Source organism: Metarhizium acridum (assembly GCF_019434415.1).
Source record: "Metarhizium acridum strain ARSEF 324 chromosome Unknown scaffold_573, whole genome shotgun sequence".
Classification (NCBI taxonomy): Eukaryota; Fungi; Ascomycota; class Sordariomycetes; order Hypocreales; family Clavicipitaceae; genus Metarhizium; species Metarhizium acridum.
In genome coordinates this window covers 331,362-355,109 of record NW_027094043.1, presented here as the reverse complement: position 1 = coordinate 355,109, position 23,748 = coordinate 331,362, and the positions used below count along the sequence as shown (strand labels likewise).

Below are 23,748 nucleotides of genomic sequence, written 5' to 3'. Positions count from 1 at the left end.
GTAGTATGTTCATCCTAATCATCCAGGGCCACATTACGTGTTAAGTTCCGGTCTATCTCCACTGACGCGCACCAGATCCCCATTAGAGGAGAGCCTTCTGCGCGCCTATGTCCCCTGTGGATCGTTATCATGTCGGTCCAACCCTGCAGCGACCTGCAATACCACGGACTTTGGCGAAAGGCCCCGAGCCCCGGACACATGAGGACCGTTTACGGGAGGTCAAAAGATATCTTTGAAACCTTTAGCCAAAGGGGAGTTAAAAGTGGCAAAGCCATGAGCCTGAGAAAAAAAAGTTGCTGTAAGCGAGCAATCGATGAAGGGTACCTAAAAGAACTTGCCACGGGATCTGAAGCGGTGCTGGGCTCAACTTTGGGGGACGTACCGCGTATCTCATGGACTGGTTCCCTACTTTGTACTTACCCATATGGAAGCGTCCGCGTCATCCTAATCATACTTCAACATGGCCTCATAGAACGAACTTCTCGCTGGGTTACCCCGACGCCTCTGTCTCTCTCTCTCCCTATCTCTCTCCCTATCTCTCTCCCTAGTCTCCTACCTCTTGAACCATGAGGATGATGACCAGTCATTCGTACATCTAATCGACAATAACCCGTTTGTTCCTTCAAGAACTCAAGCATTGCATAACTTCAAATTGCAGCTGGTGCTGCGATTCCTCCAATATCGTATATATAGGACTTCGTTTTGCGCCAACTTCTTGTCACCTCATCACTCAGTATATCTACTTTTTTCCCATGGTTAAAACACCTAATGCATTCTTATAGTCGACGACAGGATGCCGATTGTTTTGATGCGGCGTAGGATTGTGCTGGCGGTCGGCGTGGCCTTGGTTCTAGCAGCTCTTTTGTATACATCGGGGCCGTTCGACGCGGTGAGGATGGCACTTAGACTGGCTCATGGGGCAAAACCTGCTAACAAGATGAGATGCAGAGCCTATCAATGAATATCACTCCGATTGGATCGACCCGATTAGCAAGCGGCCTGCATGTTGACCATCCTCCGAATAAGTGGACTGGCCAAGAGAAAATATCTCGATTACACTTCCTGGTCCCAGCAAGTATCTCAAACCTTCGTCTTTGCTACAATTTGGCCTCGGCGGCGGTCAACAGATATCCGGTTCCCACGCTTCTAGGCTGGAATGGTCAGGGGGAGCTTGATGCTGCCCAAACGCACCTCGCAAAATTACGTACGATGAAGCGATATTTGGATTCTCTTGATCCAGAAGAAGATGAAGATCTTGTCATAATGGTTGATGGATACGACATTATACACCAACTACCGGTCGAGGTCATGGTTGAACGCTACTTTAATGTAGCGCAAAAGGCGGATATTCACCTGGCGGAACGAATGGGCATCTCTGTCACAGAACTCCATGAAAGAGACATGAAGCAAACTGTATTTTGGGGCCCGGACAAGATTTGCTGGCCAACGGATCCGGCAGCTGGACGTTGCTGGGCTGTCCCATCCTCGTTTCTGGGGGAGAATGCCTTCGGCACAGATAAGGGCCCCGATGACATATTCTCCAAAGACCCCCGCTGGATGAACTCTGGTACCGTCATGGGTCCTATCGGTGACATGAGAAAAGTTATAGATGCTACCATGGACGAGATTGCGGCGACACACGATGTCAACTTCTGGCAATCCGAGTCTGACCAGTATTATCTGTCCAACGTTTGGGCTCGGCAGGAATATTCGCGATCCAAACAAATTGCTAACGGGTCAGAGGTAGAGGGAGGGCCGCCGGATCGCATACTTCCCGAGAAAATATCAGAATCACAAGAGACGGAGCTTCATATAGCTATCGAATACGATTCGGCTCTCTTCCAGCCTCAGGCAGGAAACGATCCGTTTTTGGGCTACCTTCAGTACAGTGGCAGGTCTTACACAAGTCAAGTACATGTTGACATGTTTGAACAGGGAATGGAATTCGTGCCATACACAGTCCAGATGCCAAACAACGTTCGAAGGGCGTTGAAGAAGCTGTACAATTCTATTCCCAGGGCCTATTCTGGTGCGTCGGCAGAAAATTGGGTGCGAAAGGTGCGCCTTGCCACAAACTTTGTGACAAAACAAATTTACGGGATCTGGCATTGCACAGGGGCCAAAGACTCTATTGACTCAGAGTTCCGCAAGATGTGGTTCTATCCGTTTGTCCCATTTCTTCTCAGAGAGTCTGTTCGGTCATCTCAAAGGGAGGATTTCATCTCTTCCAATCTGATAGATGGACGGAGGTGGGTGGCCAAATCTGTTTATCCCAGGGACAGGAAATTAGTGGGCGAATACGGAGGCGCCTGGTCAGACGAAGAGGTTGGCGGGAGGTTTATTCCTTGGAAAGACATATGTGGCGATCATGAAGGCGTTCTCTTCTGGGGCCAGCAGGCCAAGGGGATTCGAGAGGACACGTAGGTTCACACTTGATGGAAAAGCAAGTTGATACCACAATCAGAAGAAGTCGCAGATGAGAGGACTCGGCTGGTGGTTTTGCCCTTTTGGTATAGTGTAAGTCACCTTCTGCAGACATGTACCCTGGCCTTTATTCCCCTTGGTCGTTTGGGCAATCTGTATATTATGGCTAGCTGTCTGTTGGGTGATGCGAAGAAAAAAAAGGAAAAAACAAAGAAGAAAAAACGGCGATGTTGTAATCTCGTTCATTGGCAGCCGCAAGTCATATTTACGACACACCATCCCACCTTTGGAGCTGCAACCAACACAGCGGCCACGGAATGCAGAAATCAGTATTAGCATTTGTATAGAAGCTGACCGACACCCCGGCCACTATTACACTGCCCAGGTCATCCTCACCATGAGGAGAACGAACGGCACGTACATCCAACAGTGCAAGATAAGTACCGGATAAGACATGGTAGCAATCCCCAGCCCAGCACGCCACACATTTTCCGTGGGCACGCGACAGATTCTCTACCGAGATAAAGACGGGGCACTAGGCCTCAAAGTTCCTGCTACACAAAATACGCTCGTAATAAAACAAAACTAGGATTCTTGCCATGTCCACTAGCGCTCATCTACCAAGAAACATTGAAGGGTGGGAGCCTCAAATAACAGGATCACGCGACGGGTTTTGGCCAAAATTAATTTCCACGGAAGGAAGCCCTTGAGCCGTCGGTCTGTCGCGCATGCACTCCATCCGAAATGGCCGCGATGTGCTCGCAGCGAGGGAGGTCACCGGGATCAGGGACCGGAGTCTGAACCAAGAATCCAACACTGGACGCAAGTCTACGCACCACAATTGTTGGCTGCGGAGCATGTAGGCTAGAATCCCAACCTTAAATACCGGGCCATTGTGTCGATCGTTCTTTATCTCGTGGATACAGGCTGGCGGAGGGCTAGGGAGGTAACCTCGGAGACGTCGCAACGTTCTGCTTGGTATGAATAAATGGCCGTGGGCGCTCAAGCAGCTCGCCCGCAGACAAGGTTATTCACAGCCGCAACTCGATACGTCATGACTCATGCATGCAAGGTAGAAGAAGCAAGCCCGTGGCTCCCACGGCCGGCTACCGAACGATGCATCGGCGACGAAGCATACCCACGTTTGATGGTCATGAAGGAAAGCATTGGGTATAATACCGTAAACTTGTCAAGTCGAGGCTTGCTGGCGGTATGCGAATTCTAGCAACATACAAAATAATCATCAAGTCGCATCGGATGACGATGACCACACCAATGTACATGCCTCTTTCCATCTGCGTCTGGCATCAACATGCCACAGCATTACCACCCCCCTTCGGAGACATCGTTAAAATGCAAATGTACAGAATAAAAATAACGCTCAAACAGAATTTATGCATGCTCCGCCTCCAGATTTTGTAACGGTACATATCCCTCTTCACCCTTCTGGCGTCTCCGGCCGAGCATCTCCCTCACCCAGCCCAGCACACCCCTTCCGCTCACCCATCTAAGGCCACCCGTTCGCTCAGCTTCCGCGTCGTCCATCCATTGTGGTCGCTTCCAAAATTTGAGGAGCAAGCTGCTAACCACCACGCTTACACTGCTGCATGCCATGGCGAATCCAGCCATCATGGGATGCATGTGAAGTCCAAACGGCAGGAACACGCCCATAGCCACCGGTAGGCCGACGACGTTATAAATACAGGCCCACGCAAGGTTCAGTTTGATTCGCCGGAAGATGGTTCTTGTCAGGTGAAGCGCAGCCGGGATACTCATCAGGTCGGTAGGTCTCATGAGTACCACATCCGCGGCTTCCATCGCGACATCAGTACCACTTGACATGGCGATGCCCACGTCAGCCGTAGCCAGAGCGGGGGAGTCGTTGATGCCGTCTCCTACCATGGCCACAATCTCTCCCTGGGATTGTATCTGCTTGATAATCGACTGCTTCTGGTCGGGGGAGACTCCGGCGTACACGTTGTCAGGCGAGATTCCAACCGCAGCTGCCACTGCAAGCGCTGTTGAACCCTGATCACCGGTTACAATGGCCGTCTTGATACCCATTTGATGCAAAACTGAAATGGCACCTGCTGCTCCCTCCTTGATGACGTCTGCCAGGCAGAGGTGTCCCGTGTACTTACCATCCACGGCCACAAAGATGTTGGTAGTCCCGGCGGACGAGGATTTGGATAGAGTCTTCTTGGAAGAGGCAGCATTGATCGCCTCGGAAGCATCAATAGCCTCGCTTGGAACCTCGACACCGTTCTCCTCGAGATACTTGACATTACCAGCGAGGACTCTGTACCGAACCCTCTCGGCTAATGAAGCAGGCTCGACCAGGGCCTTGACACCTCGGCCGACCTTGATCTTGAATTCCCCGACGCTGCCTTGAATAGCGCCCTCCGGGTCTATACCAAGCTCTTCCTTTGCGGCCCCGAGAATAGCCTTGCCGACAGGATGCTCACTACCCATTTCCGAAAGCCCGATAACTGTCCACCATAGACGCCTCCGCCACTCGTTGTCTCTCCAAAGAGGCACAAGTGTAGACTTAGCAACGCTCATCTTGCCGTGTGTGATAGTTCCCGTCTTGTCGAGGACGACCTGGGTCACCTTTGTTGTTCTCTGCAAAGCGCCGCCTCCTTTGATCAATATGCCATTTTCAGCCCCGACGCCCGTGCCTACCATGACAGCAGTGGGTGTGGCAAGACCAAGAGCACAGGGGCAGGCAAAGACGATGACCGAGATACACAGCTTCACGCACACCATGATCTTGCCGCCGCTGGCATCTTGCAAGAAAATCTTTGGTGGATTCGGCAGCGCGTGGCTCAGTACCATCCATGACATAAAGGTGAGGAGCCCAAGAACAAGGATGGTGGGCACAAAATAGCCAGCCAAAGTATCGGCCAGCTGCTGGATTGGAGCTCGCGTGGTTTGCGCATCCTGGACAAGCTTCACAATTTGACTCAGCTGGGTGTCGCGGCCAGCACGAGTGACTCGGAAGTCGAAGCGACCGTTACCATTAACGGTTCCTCCAATCACGTTGGCTCCGAGGCGTTTCTGAACTGGCATTGCTTCTCCGGTTACCATACTCTCATCAACATAAGTTTCGCCACGGACCAACGAGCCATCCGCCGGGATCTTATCACCAGGTCGAATAATGACAATATCGCCAACTTGGAGCAGTTCTGTGGGAACCAACTTCTCCTCATAGGCGGACGAGCCGCCAAGTTCTGGTGGTCCTTGAGGGGTTTTGGGAGTCTTGACGTCCTCTGCAGATTTAGCCCAAGCCTCTGCCTCTTTCTCAACGGCAATGGGATCTGCGTAAATTGTAGCCATGGAGGGTGCAAGAGACATGAGGCGAGATAATGCCTTGGACGTTTGTCCTTTGGCTTGATTCTCCAAAAATCGGCCAAAAGTAATAAAGGTAATTAGCATGGTGCTGGTGTCAAAAATGGTGCTGGGTCTCGTATGAGGAGGGAACAGTATTGAAACAAGCATTGCAAAGACGCTGAAAAAGAAAGCGCAGGAAGTGCCTAGGATGACAAGAACGTCCATGGTGGGGGATCCATGTTTGATTGACTTGTATGCTGACACGTAAAATCGCTTGCCAATGCCAAATTGGACGGGTATCGTAAGAACAAGACATATGACATCTCCAAGATAAAGACCGGGCATCAACGAGAGCTTGCCAAAGTCGAGGGATGGTAAAGCCATTGGCAATATCATGCCAATAATGAAGACTGGGATCGCAAAAGTCAGGGACGTTCTGAACGCGGTGCGCCATTCAGTGATCTCTCGCGTCTTGGCTAAAGATTCAAGCTGTGCATTGTTGTCCTGGCTATCAGCAACCAAGGCATTTAAGCCTTCTTGCTCCACAGCCTCGACAATCCCTCGAAGGCCAATAATACCTGGTTGATGGGTCACTGTGAGTCTTTCGGTGGAAAGGCTCACCGTGGCTGATCTTATGCCAGGGGTGGACTTGAGCTTAGTCTCTAGCGCTTGAGCGGTGGCGGCATCGAGGCTGCCATAGATCCTGAACTGAGCTGTTGACGCCAGAGGTCCAAGGTCGCTGGATTCGAACTGGGTTGAGAGGACCGTGGCATCGAACCCGCGGTCCTCAATCGTCTCCGCAATCTGCTCAGGGGAAATTTTGGACACGTTGTGAGTGATGACGGCACGCTCTGCCAGTAAGCTAATGTTGAATTTCAAAACGCCCTCAACCCCTTTAAAACCTCCTTCAACGGCCGCTGTGCATGCACCGCATGTCATGCCTTCGATGGCCACCGTTGTAGTTGCAATATCACTTTGCGAAGCACCCACTTCATCACTCCCGGCCTCGCGCATTGACTTCGTCGTGTCTAGAACCTCTGCCCCGAAACCGCGGTCCTCGATGATTTCTGCGACTTGTTCAGGGGTTAAGAGGGCGGGATCGTGCTCAATTACTGCTCTTTCGGACAGCAACGATATGCTAAAGCTTTTAACACCGGGGACGTCTTTGAAACCGCCTTCAACAGCAGAGGTACAAGCGCCGCAAGTCATTCCTTCTACAGCAACTGTGGTGGTTACGAAACCGGAGTCGTTTACGCTGCCCTTCTGCTCGGTGAACCGGCTGCCTACAGGGCTTTGGAGATCTGTGGACAGAACCTCGGCGTCAAAGCCTCTGTCCTCGATGGTCTCTCGAACTTGGTCGGCAGAGATTGTCTGAGGATCGTGCATAACAACAGCGCGCTCCATTACCAAACTGACGGAGACGCTGCCAATACCAGCGACACCTTTGAAGCCCGCTTCAACCGCCGACGTGCATGCTCCGCAACTGTTTGAACATGAAAAAAAAAATACAGGTTAGCGAGTTTTATGATGCGACATTGCCCGGTCACTGCCGCTGAATAACACAGGATGTTGTCCGGGAGCATCGGAGGAACATAGAAAACGATGCTCGGAGATTAATGTACTCACGTCATGCCTTCTACGCGCAGAGTAGTTGTAGCCATGTGCGGACTCTTGGGTACACCCGGAGCTCCTACAGCGCCAGCCTCACGAGGCGGGATGGCGATATGCGACGGGGCCATTGTTGATATAGATGAAGCTATTATGGGGTATCCGTCTCAAAGGGCAGCGTCGCAAGATTTTCTCGACTCAGTCGGCCCACAGCGGTCGTCCAGCGACGAGGTTATATCTCTTATTCTCGTCGGCGCAAAAAGGGGGGATATTCACGCTTGATCGACGTTGTCACAGGGTTTGTGAGACCATATCGGGCGGTTGGACTAATTCGTGAGAAGTTGGCTCAATGGTGCAATAACCGTCCGGCACTTGGGACCCTGCTCGTCCAGAAGCTGGCAAGGGTCGCAACAAGAAAGAACAAAGGAGCACCACCACCAGAAAGCACCGGGCTCTCGAATGTGTATAGATAATGGGGGCTCGGGTCGAAGAAATTGTCGTCGAGGGGTCGAGGAATAACGGTAGTGAGACTAAAAACACAGAAACAAAGCGCGGCAGCAGGACGGTGGAAAGTCTGTACAGTAATATGGATTTCAATAGACCAGAACGTTGTCACAATAGATGGGGGTCGCAAGGGTTCGGATGGTCCAGGATTGGCCGGCATAACTGGAAGGTGGGTGGCACTTGCGTTGCGACTTTCTTGGTCACAGGCTACGGCGGGAGATGTTTGACGGTACCGTCCGGTGTGCCGCCTAGCGCCCCGCACCATAGACGCAATAAAGTACCTGGGAGGTACCTCGGCACCCAAGTCCTTGGATCTGATACTTTAGATACCTGCCAATTGCTTCGTACCAAAGGACACTAGGCGGTACAAACGCCCGGAAAGGTCCAAGAAATATTAAAAGTTAGTCTGGATGGACACGGACAATTTGCTCTTAGATCGCAAGCTCGGCGCTTCATCCACGCGTGGTTGCAACAGCCCCCCCCGGCGGGTCGGCCTCGAGGCCGCAAAAGGCCGGAAAGGGCGGCAAGGGCAGAATGATGATTCAAGGTATTCAAGGTATTGATTGTACAGCATGCACGGCCGTAGCTCAGAAATCTCGCACCCTGTCAAATCACATCCCGTTCGGCTGCCGTTGCTTGTGACCTTGCAGCGTGGGAGCATCGAGCTAGATTGAGGGTATATTTCTCTGATAGTGCCCGGTATCCAGGCAGTACTTTGCACATGCAATATTATATTATGCAACCAGACTGCATACAATATGCGTCCTTACATACGTCAGGACGGTCACCAAGATGCAAGCAGCAAGTGCCTCCTCCTCCTCCTCCTCCTTTTACTCCAAAAGATTCATGAAATCTGCGTGATGCCTGCATCAAATCTTCCAGTGCTAGCCAAATCAAGTCTTGATCGCTGTAAGCCTAGAGCTTCCCCCTTGACATGATTGGCACATTCTCATCGCCTGCCGCCTCTCTGTCACGGATTGTTTGGAGTCAAGTTGCCAATCTGTTCCAGCATCCCGCCCCAAACGGCACCGAGTGTTTTCGTTCAGCCGGCTTGCCACGGCCAACTGCCTGAATCCGTCCCTATCTTGAGACTGTTTCTTTCATCACAGGCGAGTGCATGGTGTCTGTCTGGCCGATACTGCTGTGTGTCTCCAAAGATGTGAGATGTGACGTGACGAAACAAGAAAAATGGTGCGAAACACCGACTACCACATCACCATGCTTGTTTCTACATGTATCGCTGCTTTGACGAGTTCCAATCTCAACCTTTAGTCCACGGCCTGGGTTCCGTGCCCAAGCCGCGCCAGAATTTCACAGTAAACACTGGTACGATGGGGAATAGGCGCCATTAGTAGTACCTACCTAGGCAGATCTGAGTAATGAATTTTGGGTGATCTTGTAGCGAGAAACCCGTCGACCCTCCAATTTCTTAACACACTCAATTCCGTTGGCCGTGCACTTCCCGCCCACCAGACAGTCAAAGCACACCAAACAAGTCGAACCAGGACTGGGTTCCAGACCCAATCCTCTGTTGACATTTTCAACCAGACATTGATGGAACCAGCCTGGCTGGACCCCCGCCTAGGTCCCGCCTGAGGCTCACCTGGAACAAACACCACCGGGGACCTCTGGTGCTCGTGCTCGTCGTGCTCGTCCCTTGTCCGACGTCTGTGAGACCTTCAAACACGTCTGATACGCTCAAGGAACAGCGCCGCTTCTCCCGCCTCCGTCACTCCATATCGCCCAGAGATACTATCGCACCTATTCCAGGAACAGAACTATTGGGTTTCAGCTCTTCCATCAGACATACGCCTGCCTCATAGCTACCTAGGTATTTTGCAAGCTCCACCAGGGTCCTGCACTCGCAAAAGAGGCTAGGCTTGCAGCAGCGGCCAGTGCCTTTCTATCCTTCACGCTTGCGTCACCTCGGGCCGGAGGTCAAGATCAGTGACCTCCAGCACCCCAAAAGCTGCCATGGAGCAAAACAAGGCTTTGAACGCCCTCGAGGTTGGTCCCCTTGGTGTATGGGAGCTGCCGCACGCCAGGAGAGCCATCCACAGCATCATCTATACTGACAGACACATTTCCATCACAGCCGTTCCTCGCCCTCTCCAAATCGGCCACATCTCCCCGTGCCGCCGCCGACCTCGTCACGCGAGCCACCTCCGCCCCAAACACCTACATCTTTGCAGAACTCCTCCAACAACCACAGGTCCAAGCTCTCTCCCAAAATCCCGAGTTTGCACCCCACCTGACGCTCCTCCAAATATTCTCGTATGGCACATTCCAGAGCTACCATGACACGCCCAACCTCCCACCGCTGAGCGAGCCTCAGATGCTCAAGCTCCGCCAACTCTCTCTGCTCACACTCGCCCGGGACAGGTCAAATCTGTCATACGAGGCCCTCCAGAAAGCGCTAGGACTCACATCAGCAAGACAGCTGGAAGAGCTCGTCATCACCGCCATATACGCCGGCTTACTCCACGCCACTCTCGACCCAGCCCGTCAAGCAGTCCAAGTAAACAGCGTGGCACCACTGCGTGACCTCTCGCCAGGGTCCGTCCAGGACATGATTGCCGCCCTGAGCAACTGGTCAGACAAATGCGCCTCCACGCTAGGTGATCTAGAAGCCCAAATCAGAAATATCCGTTCTGCTGCTACGGCGCGTGAAAAGGAAAAAAGGGCAGCAGAACATAGGACCCAGGCCCTCATGTTAGAAGCATGGGATTTGGATAAGAAGAAGGATTTGCCGGGACGGGATGCTCTTCCAAGGAGAGGCTATAATAAGCGATCCATGGTGGATGCTACCAATGTCACAAGTGAGGAGACAATGGATGTAGACGAGCCTCCTGCTGCCGAAGAGCAGAAGAAGCGGTCGAGTAAGCGCAAGATGTAGAGGGCCTCTCTGTGATGGGAAATCAATGGAAATCACGGAATACGATGCAATGTCACTGGTATAGCGCATGGTTCATTCTCCAAGGCGCCAAAACCACCGTATCACGAAGTAGACGAGACAAAAACATAATAATAGACAACAAGAAACTTTGATTCTCTGCGATTATTTTCCCTCCATTGTCCACTCAGGTTTGCTTTGATTTGTTGATTTGCTTACTTTTTGACCGCTTTACATAAAGGAAATGCTGCCTAGAGAGATATCCCTGCGGGATTTCGTACATATATGATTGCAAAAAAAAGAAAAAAATTATTGGAAAGGAACAGGCAAACAAGGAAACAGGGAATTCTTAAACGGGGATATTTAATAAATGGGCTGAATGGCCTCTAAAAGAAAAGCATACCAAGCCGGACGCCAAACCCCAGTGCCTGTCTGAAAATATGTATAGAGAAGGTATGAAAAGAAAGAGCAAATTCCACCGTAGTGGCTTCAGTCGTCATGGTCATTAGAAATCTCCAGTCCTGGCCCACCATCTCTGAGAAATGACACTGCCAATTGACTATTCATTAAGAGCAAGCCAGTGCAAAAAAAAAAAAAGCATGTCGTTTCCATGGCCAGGATTGCAGTGGGATATCAATAATAATGTTCACAGTCTCTTGCCTGGTACGAGAATAAACAGAATGCAAAGAGCCGCATCGATGAGAATGGTAACGGCCAATACCATCATGGCTCGCTTAGCAAGAAGTTGACGGACATAGGGTTCTCGAATTCGCGAAAAGTTGAAGGGTGTGTATTCGCTGTATCCAATGAGGGCCATGATTGGATCCAACGAGTATTGGTACGAGGATAAGAAATAGACACCAACGGTGAATGGCAGTATGAGCTGTTACATATTCATTAGCAGCCGTTTCGGTAACATGTGACAGAGGAAGGAACCACAGTGCACTTACCCAGCATCTTGTCTGACGAGACTTGTCCAGGAATATGAGAATGAATGCTGCCCAAAACGCTCCAAACATGGAAACCAGTCCAATAATAAGACGCATCACAAGAGTGGGAGGAATCAAGTTGCCCAGAGCCTTCATCCTTAAGAACCCAGGAAAGGCATCCCGCTCCATAGCTTGAAAAACGTAGTCTTTGGCAACATCAAACACCTCCGGATCATCGCGGCCGTATTCCTCAATGGCAGTCGTAACATCTTGCGTAATAGATCCGGGAAGGGTAATTTCTCGCTCTGCCCCAGGAAGCAGGAAGGTGTACTAAGATCTTCTCCGCAGATGCTCTGATATCTTGTCGGGCAACAGTGTGAGATGGCGAGTTCGAATCAGTCAAATCGCGAGGCGTGCTGAATTGAGGGCTGGGTCGGGCAATACCAGAGCCACTGTGAGGGGAGTCATGGGTCTGTTCCTCGCGCAAGAAGGCCGACATTTGAGCATCCTGATCCTTCTCCTTCTCGGTCGAATACATTGACGGTCCAGCTGGGCGCGGTTCCAAATCGCCAATATTCTCCAGAATTTGCGATGATCGCTTTGAATTCGTCTTCTCAATGTCCGGTGTCGCAACCAGAACAGATCGTCGCAGCTCGCGCACATAATGTCGGCACAGCGACATGTGTTGAGCGACATCCAGCCAGAAATCGAGATAATCGACTGACCTCTGTTGGTCTCGCATATAAATGTAGAATGAAAATAAATCCACTGGTGGCAGCGTCCGCCGGCTCAGCACTTCAAACAACGTCGGGAGTCGATTTCTCGTCACATCTGGTTGCGGCGGCGGCGTCGCCAGGCGGTGGTTATCGGTCATGTTGACAGTTATCGGCTGAACGTGCCTACAGGTAGCGAGCGACTGGTTGCTTTCAAATGATGAAGGCGGGCGAATGGCTGGGGAATTGTTGGAGACGGGAAAACCCAGCGTAGCGGCAGGAGACTGGTCTGCCCGACGTTTCACGATTGTTCCCCTAAATTTGGCCAATCAAACACCCAAAAGGTCTCCTTGGGGCGAGCCGCGCCAAAAGTCCGTGCAACAGCAGAAAAGTCGCGAGTAATGAGAAACGAGAAATGGCGCCTGAAGTCGGGCAAATGTCGCCAGTCGTCGGGCAAATGGGAAATGAGATGAGGAGAGGCTTCGATTACGCAGAAGCTTCACCCAGGCTTCGGTGTCGGGCAACAAGACGAACGGACACAGACGGTCTCCAGGGAGCACAGGTCGTAAGTTAACTGGTAAACAGGCTTGGTTGACGTGGATCGGCGCCCCTTCATCTATCAACCAAGTTCTCAGCTAGTTGATTTGCTCCTCAGGCATGAGGGTCCACTTTTTATTCACGATGGTTCCTGGCAGCAGAAGTGGTCCCAGAAGATACGTACTGTCTCACGTGATGTGACCAGCTTGCTCCAAGTGTCAACCCAGATGATTGGCTCGCTACTCCCCACTACCACAATTCGAGCCTGCCCTACGCACAAAGAATTTGCGGAATTTGGCTCTCCGACATCACAACCTCCTCAACGTCAGATCCCACCAGACGATCCGCAGGTACGAACCGGTGCCCCCAGACGAGAATACTCTCTTCTCAACCCTCTTGCGCGAAATTGAATTCGTTATTTAGTTTCTTCCAACTATTGAACGTCTTCATGCTTGAGCCCGCCTCATCGCCACTCCGAGTCGCTGCCAACGAAATAAAAAAAACTAACATCAGGCTTCAGAAATGTCGTCCGCTAAGAAGACCTCCGGCAAGGCCCAGCGCTCCGCCATTGCGGATGTCGTCGCTCGCGAATACACTATCCACCTCCACAAGAGAGTACGTGTGACGATATGATGGCCCCGAAGGAATAGCGATTTTAGAACAATGTTTGGCTAACGGTGTTGGAAAAGTTGCATGGTGTTACCTTCAAGAAGAGAGCCCCCCGTGCCATCAAGGAGATTAAGGCTTTCGCCACCCAGGCTATGGTACGACTTAATTCCTCATCTCCTACGAATTTGCGATCCAATCCTACGGACAGACGATATACTCGCATACGGCCATTATACTATAAAGCGTCATGTCCGCCGGAGACAGATCTGTCCATTTCTTTTTTTCAAGCGCATGCAGAAGTACTAACCGAGTGAATTCTACAGGGCACCAACGATGTCCGCCTGGATCCCCAGCTGAACAAGAAGGTCTGGGAGTGTGGTATCAAGGGCGTTCCCTTCAGACTCCGTGTCCGGATCTCTCGACGACGAAATGATGAGGAGGACGCCAAGGAGAAGCTGTACAGCTACGTTCAGGCCGTGAATGTCAAGAACCCCAAGGGCCTCCCCACGGTCGTTGTTGAGGAATAAATGCAAAAAAGGATGTTTCTCTGAAGTTGGGACTGGTTCTAAAGGTGGCATGGCATTTTGGAGTTGCAACCGGGCTTTTTCTAGCTATTCATGCGGAAAAGAAAAAAAATTATATACACTGAGGGCAAAATGTGATTGATATCTTTTTCCTCTACTCCTTCCTAAGAGAGGGTTTGGGGTGACGGCCGAGGTGTTGTCGACATTCTAAATGTGATGAGTGCATTTGATTCCCACGGCTGTTTCAAGAACATTTAGTAAAATGTACTACAATGCGATTAATGTCTCACCAGGTTAAACTTCGAAATTCAATTTCTAAAATGAAGGGTTGTTGTGTAAGAGCTGCAAGTCCGGCTACCCATGAGAGATCAATTGATGAATACGTCCCCCACTCTAAAAGACAATGATGAATGTTGGCAGAAGCGTTCCTTCGAGTCACCGAACTCGGTCTGCCTCACTCTCTCAAGCCGAAGTATACTGCCAGTTAACGTCCAATTTAGCTTCGTGGAGAGACTCAAATGCGAACCCAATGTACCATGATTAACCTGACCGAGGAATGTTTCCCAAAAGACTCCAGTTCTCCTGAATTGACAAAACGCAACAAAAGGTATTTCCCAATGCACAAAACAAGTGTATGCGTCCTATTCCTCCTCAATGTCTCTGTGGCGCCCCGTCACCTTCTTCTTGAATTCTTCAGCATTTGAATCCCACAGTTCAGCAGCTTCTCCGTTCAAAGGTGAGGAGCTGTGACCAAAGTTAGCATGTGATTAACTCACAGTGGCCTGATCAGTATGGAAGAAGGGGCAACTTACTTGTTTGGCTCGCCAAGCAGGCTTTGGAGGCTCAGGAGGAACAGTCTGGATGTTGTAGGCAGCCGTCCACTTATCCTTAAGAATGTCAAGACAAATCCGGCCTGAGAAATCGACGTTAGGGTGATAGATGGGCGTCTTGAAGAGGACAGTGGGGGGAGCATATGGATAGTTGGAGGGGAAGGCGAAGCTCAGCTTGAAGGTCAAGCCGGCGTAGGGGGTATCGTCAGGTCCCTCGATGGTAGCAGTCCACGACAGCAGATTGCCATCGGCGGAAGGAAACGCGGACACACCAGGAGCAGGCGAGGTCATGAGCTGCATAAGCTCAGTTTGCAATCTAAAAAGATACGAGTGTTAATGGCTTACATTCGTGATTGTCTTGCGACAGCCATAACTCGATATCGAGAAGGGTCATTTTGGGTAGCGAACAAAACATACCTTTTGGTAACGCTCTGCGAATCGGGGCCCTTTCTCGAAGTATTGAGCTTCGTAGCAGGGACACTGCCAGGGGCAGAATTCTGGCTATCCTCCATGGCGAAATCCATTGTCGTCAGACTACAACGAGAAGAAAGCAATGACGAGGCTTCGTACGAAGTTCGACAGAGTGTTGAGCAGCAAGTAGTCCCCAGACGTTAGCGGTCAAGGTCCCAGCTTCGACGAGAACGGAGTTGACAGTTTGGGGGGGTGGGAAATCAGTTGACTAGGAAATAAGTAGGGAAGTAGACGGCCGAGACAGAAGCCGAGGAATTCAACCCTCAAAAGGTAAGTAGGACGGTGTGTGGCGGAGGGCGAGTGCGTGTCGGGTTGAAGCTCTAAGAATGCGCGAGGCAAAAGATATGCGTTGGGAGAAAACGGTTCACCCGACAAGAAAAATAAGTGCAGGACCAAATGAAGTAGAGCCAAGACAAGGTATAGGTAATTGATGTAATTTCCCGGCCCTTCTTTTGCGATGTGATAATTTCTTAATTCAAAAGGCAAGGTGTTGATGCATGTTTTTATGGCAAGTCGACAGGACGCAGGGGAATACGTAGGTGGTTGCCCAGAGGCCTTACTGTTTGCCTAGCAACGGAGGGGTGATGAGCTGGGGGGTGCAGCAACATTGAATTTAGCCGTGGCCGAAGAGGGTCAACCAGCGGTGAGACCAATCGACGCGCACGCTTCAGGCGCTGAAACCACTGTTGGCTCCATAATGGGCCACTGAAGGGTGCAGGGTCAGCCAATCATATTTGCCAGTCGCGGCTTTACGCGGTGAGGCGGGTAGACGCGTTAGACGCGACCACCCGCATCCGGTAAATAGAGCCAGACATTGGGCCGTGAGTCGAGAAGCGAACCACAGCCGACCATCACTTGACTGCTGAAGAGTCGAGTACCCTGCACCAAATTTCTGCATATTTCCAATTTTTATGGTGTTTGAACAATACGCCGGCTAGTGGCTACCATTGGCATACACGGCTCGAGTGGATTTTTGCTTTACCATCCGTTTATGTTTTTTTATTTACAAAAAAAAAGACACAGAAGTTAACGCACCTGATCCGTCAGCACGTCATAATCGCGGGCATCGCCCGTACTCTTCACGACTTGCCGTGAATCCGCCTCACACCCTCTGTACCAAGCAAGGTGGACTCAAGGCAATACACGTCCAACGACTGAATTATTAGGGGGGTTACGGCTGCTAGGTTTCTAAATGGTGAGCTACGCCGTCCCTGATTTCGGACAATGCTATGCACCTCGAGCCGCTTGTGGAAGACATCTGTGCAATCCTGAATTTAGCCTCATCCCTACTACCCAACCGCCACATTACCGCCATACGTGGACGGCACATGAGACCTGACCGTCTCTGACTACGGCGAGTCAACTCTTCAGGGACACCGCTCAGGCTGCAACGTACCAAGACTATTCAATTCGCCGTCCATTGTTAAATCACAGTCTAACATGCTCCTATAGTCTCAACTAGACCCCTTACCAAAGGAACTCCCCTTCCGCATTGTCTCCAAGACTGTTGGTCGAGGAGCATATGCCTCGTACGTATCACTTACTCACCGCACGACCCTTGACTGCCAAACATGGCTTTTCGGCGACTCAAGACACTAACATGCAACCAGCATCAAGAAAGCCATCCCCCTAGATGCCACTAACCCTGTATTTGCTGTCAAGCTCATCCACAAGGGCTACGCCGTCAAACATGGCCGCATTTCAACAAAACAGCTCGCCATGGAGGTTTCCCTGCACTCCCACATAGGTCAACATCCCAACATCATCGAGTGGTTTGCCTCGGGAGAGGACGCCGTATGGCGTTGGATAGCAATGGAGTTTGCAGAAGGTGGGGACCTCTTTGACAAGATCGAAGCGGATGTGGGAGTTCGAGAAGACATTGCTCAACTGTACTTTATCCAGCTTGTCAGCGGGGTGAGCTTCATGCACTCCAAGGGCGTCGCTCATCGAGACCTGAAGCCAGAGAATATCCTGCTTTCCTCAGATGGTAGTTTGAAACTTGCTGACTTTGGCATGGCAACCATGTTCGAATACAAGGGTCAGAGAAAGACAAGCTCTACCTTGTGTGGAAGTCCACCATATATTGCACCCGAGATTTTGGCCTGCGGCAGGGTCGATAAGAAGAACGCTGGCAGTGGAAAGTATTCATCCGACTTGGTGGATATTTGGTCTTGTGGTGTCATTTTATTCGTTCTTCTCGTGGGAAACACTCCCTGGGACGAGCCATCGTCGAATAGCTGGGAGTTCAACGAGTACGTCAAGACGTCAGGTCACAGTTCAGATGCGCTCTGGGGGAGGATACCTCCAGAGGCTTTGTCACTTTTGCGTGGGATGATGTCGATAGATCCCCAGAAGCGATTTAGCTTTCGACAAGTACGGCAACATCCGTGGTATACAAGACATAACTCTCTTTTAACTCCGGATGGTAAAATTACCGATCCTATCAACCTTGCCACACGGATGCTAGAAAACCTTCGCATCGATTTTACTCAGCTGCCGTCAGCATCACAACAGCAATACCCTGCCGGCGGGGACGATATGGATGTCGACACAGGCCTCAACAGTGGCAAATTTTCCTCAACGCAACCCGAAGTGCCCATCATTGATAGAGATTGGGACTGGGAACGGCCCGTCCTGCGATCCACGGCTGCTCCGGCCTCGTCACTGCCTTCTCGCGCTAGTGATAGCCGCCGAATGGTTCTCGAAACGCTTGCTGACGAGCCCTCCATGTCGCAATTCTCTCACACTCCTGGTCCATCAATGACGCTCACCCAGCAGGCCCGTCGATTCCGTGACATTTGCCCCCCTGAGTCTTTAACACGGTTCTTCTCCCATGTTCCTCCCACACATCTGGTGCAGATGCTTAGTGATGCCCTTCACCAGTTAAATGTGCCTCTTGCGCCAGTGACGCCAAACCTGCATGGCAGTCCCATGGCAAACTTGAAAGTAAAGGCTATCGACGGCAGGCAACAGAGCTTGCATGGGGAGATTCAAATCGACAAGCAGCCATTGCCCGATGGAAGCGAGGTCTTGGACGTGCGCTTCGTCAAAGTCAAGGGAGATCCTCTCGAATGGCGTCGGTTCTTCAAGAAGATCGTGGTTCTGTGTAAAGATGGCGTATATATCCCAGAGGTTTAGAAATGTACTGGTAATGGAGCGCCGGATGAGGTGTCAAGCATCGTGATTGCAAGAGAAGTCGTGAATGCAAAGCCCTAGTTGGGGATGGCTAAGCTTTTTACAATAGCACTATAGCAGAATAGGAATGCAATAATGTGCTCTTCTAGACATATCTCATTTCGCATATCCTCTGCCTTTATTGCCCTTGTGATGCGCTGTCGTTGGCTTTGTCAGTCCACTCAAAAGCTACGTATAGTCAGTACAGGATGCTGTGATTTCGCCCAAAATGAGTGGATTCATTCATACTTTGCCGACACATGGGGCATTGTCCACGAGCAGATTCTTGCTTGATCCATTCCATTATGCAGTGCTGTGAGGACGTCGTCAGCAATTGAACGCGTCTTGGGTCAACTGCACGAACAAACTCACCATGTGGAAATTGTGACCACATTTACCAGACACTATGAGGACGCATTTAGACAAAAATTCTCTGTAATTGTGTACAGCTCATAGGTAGGGGACAAATATACTCACACAAGCTGCAGTCATCGCCGGGGTATTTGCATGTTGGGCAAGTGCCGTCAAAATGAACCTGACAAATGCCACACACGTCGTCTTCGGGGATATCCCAACGCCAAGTAGCTACGGTATTCCACTCCTTTATTGTGACTCTCATTCTGCAGAACCAACACTGCTCGTTTAAAATACGGAGTCTTGTCGACACGTCTGGTTTGGCCGATGAGTGCAGATATTTGCGAGGTCGTCGCGTCTTGGTATTTTGCGGAAGCGTGTGGCGTTGACATACGAAGTTCGAAAGCTCCCAAACCAACCACTGACTGACATGACTGACATGTGCTCGAGTGGGGCGGCCCAGAGCAACGCCGACCTTCCGGCCTCGCACGTAGCTGCGTCACTCCAGCTTCTTCCCACCCAATCTATCTCTTGAGCTGTCACACACTCGAGCTTTGGAGCAATTGACCAGAGCTCGGGTCACCCACTCCGCCGAAGGCTGGGTTGGCGTTGAAGCTACCATCACCACACCATCTCGCCTCCTCTTCTCAAGCCCCTCCTCCTCTTTTTGCAATTATCTCGCCTGCAAATCCTTTCTCCCTACTGTCGTTGTATTCCTATCTGAAACCGCATGCTACTTGTATGCGAATGTGAGCTGTCATCCGATATCACTTTGTGAAGTTCAAGCTGTCAAGCTGTCTACTTGCCAAAAAGCCTTCGACGACCCGTGTCTAAACCGCTGCCATTGCAGACATTCCACGTTCTCGGACTGTGGGACTGACAACCTTCTTCTACGCCGAGGAGTCGAAGACGTCTGTCATGGCCTTTGCAGCTGTTGCCCGTAGCTTCCGGGTTGGCCTTTCTTCGTGGAGGGCCAGAAATATGTATACAGCCATGGCGCTTAGCAGGGGCTTCTCATCTTATCTCGTCACACCAAGAGAGCTCCATGAAGCTCTCAAGAAAAACCCTCCATCGCCAATCAGCACCGATCCTCGAGTGATTCCTCTGTGTGCGTCTTGGTTCTTGCCCAACGATGAACGATCCGGTATCCAGGTCTTTAGAGAGCAGCGTATTCCGAAGGCTCGATTCTTCGACCTAGATAAAGCTATTGACAAGCGGAGCCCCTACCCACACATGCTTCCTGACGCCAAAACGTTTGCAGCTGCCTTGAGTGAGTTGGGCATTCGAAAGGAGGATACTGTGGTTGTATACGACTCAAAGGAGCTAGGCATCTTTAGTGCGCCCAGAGTCGGTTGGACCTTCAAGATCTTTGGACATCCCAATGTTCATATTCTGAACAACTTCAAGCTGTGGGTTGAAGAAGGCTTGCCTACTGAGTCGGGAGAGCTTTACAGTGTGGAGTGCTGCCAGTATCCTATCCCTAAGCTTGATGAGAGCAAGGTGGCTAGCTTTGAGCAGGTCAAAGAGGTCGCTCTGGATTCCAATAAGGAGGGTGCTGAGGGTGTTCAAGTTCTTGATGCCCGGCCAAGTGGAAGGTTCACGGGTAAAGACCCTGAGCCGCGAGAGGGTCTCTCATCAGGACATCTGCCTGGCTCCATCAACTTACCGTTCAGTGCTCTTCTGGATCCCAAGACTAAAGCTTTCCCGTCACCAGAGATATTGCGAAGCATACTGCAAGGGCAAGGGCGTTGATCCTAACAAGCCCATCATTTCAAGCTGTGGCACCGGTGTTACTGCGTGTATTATTGAGACTGCCTTGGACGTTGCAGGATACGGCTCACCCGAGTCACGGAAGGTATACGATGGAAGCTGGACGTGAGTATCACCTTCTTTGACCTATTATCGAGACTCTTTTTCGACGAGATGCTAAAATTCGAACTTAGCGAATGGGCTCAGCGAGTCAGACCGTCTGACAATCTGATTTTGAAGACTGAGTGATAAGTGTAAACTTTGCATCTTTGGCGGTCGTTTACTTTTTGGTATGCATCGGGCAAAAAAAAAGGCTGGAACCCCAACCCTACAATACCCTACTCAATGATCTTGGCCTGAGTTTCTGCATTTGGCGTTGCTTTAAGTGCTACTCTACTCGCATTCGTTGTTTTCGAATTATGATTACCTTCAGCTCCAGCAGTTCTGTATGAGTATTGGGGATGTCTTGCATTGTGAAGTGCGCTTGCGTGGACGAATTAAAAGGAAAAAAAATTTTCTCAAAAAGATTGCATTAGCATGTAAATCAGGTTTTGCCGTGCCTTATTGCTCTGTGTCTGTATAATCTATGGATAGTTGTCTCCATGCTTTCATCATAGCAGCATGTATGTTCTTTTATCTTATCACTGTCTAATTAAAGACCCACGACGACGTGAATTAGTTAACAGCGCTCACCGTGGTGAATGAGAAGGACCCACTTTCCACTTATTCTCTCCTCGTCACCAGGCACAAAGATTATTGGCCACAAAAGGCGCATTAGGGCTCGGCTAACCCAAGCGCACCTAAAAAAATAAAATCCCGGATTTTGGATTGCCAGCCCACCCCGCCGGGCCGCCTGCGAAAAAGTTACCCAGCCAGCACCACCGGCTCTCTCCCCCCCCCCAACACCAACCAGCGACAACACCAGCGCCCACGCCGAATTTCTTTTTTCGACGACAACCGCAAAACTCATCAATCACAATGGCTGACCGTGGACGTGGCGGTGGTTTTGGATCCCGAGGTGGTGACCGTGGCCGTGGTCGTGGTCGTGGCCGTGGACGCCGCGGCGGCAAGAGCGAGGAAAAGGAGTGGCAGCCCGTCACCAAGCTCGGCAGACTGGTCAAGGCTGGCAAGATCAACAGCATGGAGGAGATTTACCTGCACTCTTTGCCCATCAAGGAGTTCCAGATTGTCGACAACTTCCTCCCCAAGCTGAAGGATGAGGTCATGAAGGTACGAGTGACTAGCAAAACAGGGCAAAACTGCCCCGATTCGATATTGTCCGAGTATTGTCCGACAATGCAGTCCTGAAAGAAGCGAGCATACAAAATTGAGGGGTTCTGTGTCCTTTCGGACTCTATATGGCCGAGGTATCGATGCTAGAGGATTGCAATTGGCGAGGACAATGCGCGCAAATACCGAATCACAACGCAACGAAGAAAAGCATCTGATTTACTGACATGGAATTTCTCTCCAAATAGATCAAGCCCGTCCAGAAGCAGACCCGCGCCGGTCAGCGAACCCGATTCAAGGCCGTCGTCATCATTGGTGACTCCGAGGGCCACGTTGGTCTCGGTATCAAGACCTCCAAGGAAGTGGCTACCGCTATCCGTGCCGCCATCATCATCGCCAAGCTCAGCGTCATCCCCGTCCGACGAGGTTACTGGGGTACTAATCTCGGTGCTCCCCACTCCCTGCCCTCCAAGCAGAGCGGCAAGTGCGGTTCCGTCACTGTCCGAGTACGTACACGCCTGTGCCTCTGACTCCTCTCTTGACCTCAATCACAAGACACGTGAGCGAGCTCAATATGATCGATTTGGCTTGCTGGAGGGAAAATTGCACAAGAGAGATGGAATCATCAGCTAACCGTTCTCGTCTCAGCTAATCCCTGCCCCCCGTGGTACTGGCCTCGTTGCCTCCCCCGCTGTCAAGCGATTCCTCCAGCTCGCTGGTGTCGAGGACGCCTACACATCGTCCGCCGGTTCGACCAAGACCCTCGAAAACACACTGAAGGCCACGTTTGCCGCCGTCTCCAACACCTACGGCTTCCTCACGCCCAACTTGTGGAAGGAGACCAAGCTCATCCGGAGTCCCCTGGAGGAGTTTGCGGATACCCTGCGGGACGGCAAGCGATACTAAGAGGATGTTTTTCACGAGGGCTGAAAAGTGGGTGCGCGGAGTCACTATCCATTGTGTTTCATTGCATGGTTGGCCGGTTAGGGCATCTTGACTTGGGGCCACGAGATATAATGGTCATGGTCTAAATGATGAATCTTTCAACCTATTCAAACGCTGCGTGTCTTGATGATGAGTGAACGTGAATGAAATGAATCTGGTGTTGGCAGAGACGATGATGTTAGGAGATGCTCACATATGGTCGGTATTGCAACTGCAAGAGTGTATTAGCAGCGAATACTGGGCAATGCGATAGTCTAAGTCATCTCTGTTCCTCCCTCCATGGAGGTGCGGCGACCTGTGTTTCCGCTTTCTGGGGAGGGAAACTGATGTAAATTGCGGTAAATATTGCTCAATAGCAGGTTACCGCTGTGAACTCTAACGCCTGGTCCGACTTACGCATTGGAGAGCTCCATATCGAAGCCACCTTCTCATTTAGGGTTCGCATTCTGGCAAAGGGTACAGGGTAGCCCTATATTTGAAATCAATCCACGTGTCTGGCAGCTTTTGGAGATATATCTTTACAGTATGGATATGTTTGGACAGATAAGTAAATGGTATATTTCTCACGCGTCGTCGAGGTATTTGGTGGAGGTTGTCTCTCGTGCAGTTGTACAGATTGTCGTCAAATTCACAACTCCATTACCGACGAGTAACTAAGCAAACGTCATCGAGACATACAGTCTGAACAACAGGGGCACAATTCCAACTGGTTAAAATTGTCAACAATAACGCCACAGTAGCCAACCAGATTCGTAGTATAGAAGTCAGTGAGAGTCCGTAGGCGGTATACTCGGCTGACTGATCACCTGGTAGGTCAGCGAGGGCGACAAACGATGCCCTTGCAAGGGGCAACTCCAGTAGAGCCTCTTCCCCGCCAGGAACGACGACACCCTTCAACCCTACAAAAGCACAATTCCATAAACA

The 23,748-nt window shown here is 50.9% G+C and overlaps 11 protein-coding genes across 13 annotated transcripts; 6 read left to right on the top strand and 5 right to left on the bottom strand.

Moving 5' to 3' along the window:
• Positions 1-301: 301 nt before the first annotated feature.
• On the bottom strand, positions 302-7,970 carry CCC2 (Cu(2+)-transporting P-type ATPase). 2 transcript variants are annotated; one of them, XM_007815767.2, is made up of 2 exons: positions 7,381-7,970; positions 1,140-7,237 (listed from the first exon to the last, which is right to left on the bottom strand). In XM_007815767.2, exons 1-2 carry the CDS (start codon positions 7,491-7,493, stop codon positions 3,817-3,819), a joined length of 3,534 nt encoding a protein of 1,177 aa, XP_007813958.2. In that variant the 5' UTR covers positions 7,494-7,970; the 3' UTR covers positions 1,140-3,816. The 2 variants fall into 2 exon arrangements, with proteins under 2 accessions (XP_065973002.1, XP_007813958.2); XM_066122012.1 differs by having other exon boundaries at positions 302-7,968.
• Positions 794-2,424, top strand: J3458_020397 (uncharacterized protein; the record flags this gene model as incomplete). The annotated part of the gene is made up of 2 exons (XM_007815768.2): positions 794-889; positions 949-2,424. The coding sequence occupies 2 exons, from the start codon at positions 794-796 to the stop codon at positions 2,422-2,424; spliced, it is 1,572 nt and encodes a 523-aa protein (XP_007813959.2).
• Positions 7,971-9,437: 1,467 nt separating the features above from the next.
• Positions 9,438-10,923, top strand: J3458_020395 (uncharacterized protein). The gene is made up of 2 exons (XM_066122011.1): positions 9,438-9,873; positions 9,962-10,923. The coding sequence occupies exons 1-2, from the start codon at positions 9,841-9,843 to the stop codon at positions 10,760-10,762; spliced, it is 834 nt and encodes a 277-aa protein (XP_065973001.1). The 5' UTR covers positions 9,438-9,840; the 3' UTR covers positions 10,763-10,923.
• Positions 10,924-11,405: 482 nt separating this feature from the next.
• RAX1_2 (Bud site selection protein, Revert to axial protein 1) lies at positions 11,406-11,877 on the bottom strand (the record flags this gene model as incomplete). Its single annotated transcript, XM_007815765.2, has 2 exons — positions 11,406-11,642; positions 11,710-11,877. The coding sequence occupies 2 exons, from the start codon at positions 11,875-11,877 to the stop codon at positions 11,406-11,408; spliced, it is 405 nt and encodes a 134-aa protein (XP_007813956.2).
• A 61-nt stretch (positions 11,878-11,938) lies between these two features.
• RAX1_1 (Bud site selection protein, Revert to axial protein 1) lies at positions 11,939-12,562 on the bottom strand (the record flags this gene model as incomplete). Its single annotated transcript, XM_066122010.1, has 1 exon — positions 11,939-12,562. One exon carries the CDS (start codon positions 12,560-12,562, stop codon positions 11,939-11,941), a length of 624 nt encoding a protein of 207 aa, XP_065973000.1.
• Positions 12,563-13,275: 713 nt separating this feature from the next.
• Positions 13,276-14,202, top strand: RPL31B (60S ribosomal protein eL31). The gene is made up of 3 exons (XM_007815764.2): positions 13,276-13,553; positions 13,628-13,702; positions 13,871-14,202. The coding sequence occupies exons 1-3, from the start codon at positions 13,461-13,463 to the stop codon at positions 14,072-14,074; spliced, it is 372 nt and encodes a 123-aa protein (XP_007813955.1). The 5' UTR covers positions 13,276-13,460; the 3' UTR covers positions 14,075-14,202.
• UBC11 (Ubiquitin-conjugating enzyme E2 11) lies at positions 14,203-15,885 on the bottom strand. The gene is made up of 3 exons (XM_007815763.2): positions 15,319-15,885; positions 14,884-15,217; positions 14,203-14,815 (listed from the first exon to the last, which is right to left on the bottom strand). Exons 1-3 carry the CDS (start codon positions 15,423-15,425, stop codon positions 14,786-14,788), a joined length of 471 nt encoding a protein of 156 aa, XP_007813954.2. The 5' UTR covers positions 15,426-15,885; the 3' UTR covers positions 14,203-14,785.
• A 284-nt stretch (positions 15,886-16,169) lies between these two features.
• On the top strand, positions 16,170-19,350 carry chk1 (Chk1 protein kinase). Of its 2 annotated transcripts, XM_007815762.2 has the most exons (3): positions 16,170-16,567; positions 16,825-16,901; positions 16,983-19,350. In XM_007815762.2, the coding sequence occupies exons 1-3, from the start codon at positions 16,565-16,567 to the stop codon at positions 18,508-18,510; spliced, it is 1,608 nt and encodes a 535-aa protein (XP_007813953.1). In that variant the 5' UTR covers positions 16,170-16,564; the 3' UTR covers positions 18,511-19,350. The 2 variants fall into 2 exon arrangements, with proteins under 2 accessions (XP_007813953.1, XP_065972999.1); XM_066122009.1 differs by having other exon boundaries at positions 16,170-16,901.
• Positions 16,655-19,350, bottom strand: APC11 (ubiquitin-protein ligase Anaphase Promoting Complex). The gene is made up of 4 exons (XM_066122008.1): positions 19,024-19,350; positions 18,919-18,950; positions 18,796-18,859; positions 16,655-18,735 (listed from the first exon to the last, which is right to left on the bottom strand). Exons 1-4 carry the CDS (start codon positions 19,163-19,165, stop codon positions 18,686-18,688), a joined length of 288 nt encoding a protein of 95 aa, XP_065972998.1. The 5' UTR covers positions 19,166-19,350; the 3' UTR covers positions 16,655-18,685.
• Positions 19,351-19,366: 16 nt separating this feature from the next.
• Positions 19,367-21,421, top strand: J3458_020388 (uncharacterized protein). The gene is made up of 2 exons (XM_007815761.2): positions 19,367-20,775; positions 20,844-21,421. Exon 1 carries the CDS (start codon positions 19,819-19,821, stop codon positions 20,650-20,652), a length of 834 nt encoding a protein of 277 aa, XP_007813952.2. The 5' UTR covers positions 19,367-19,818; the 3' UTR covers positions 20,653-20,775; positions 20,844-21,421.
• Positions 21,422-21,531: 110 nt separating this feature from the next.
• RPS2_2 (40S ribosomal protein uS5) lies at positions 21,532-23,578 on the top strand. Its single transcript, XM_007815760.2, has 3 exons — positions 21,532-21,879; positions 22,128-22,385; positions 22,528-23,578. Exons 1-3 carry the CDS (start codon positions 21,628-21,630, stop codon positions 22,783-22,785), a joined length of 768 nt encoding a protein of 255 aa, XP_007813951.1. The 5' UTR covers positions 21,532-21,627; the 3' UTR covers positions 22,786-23,578.
• Positions 23,579-23,748: the final 170 nt, after the last annotated feature.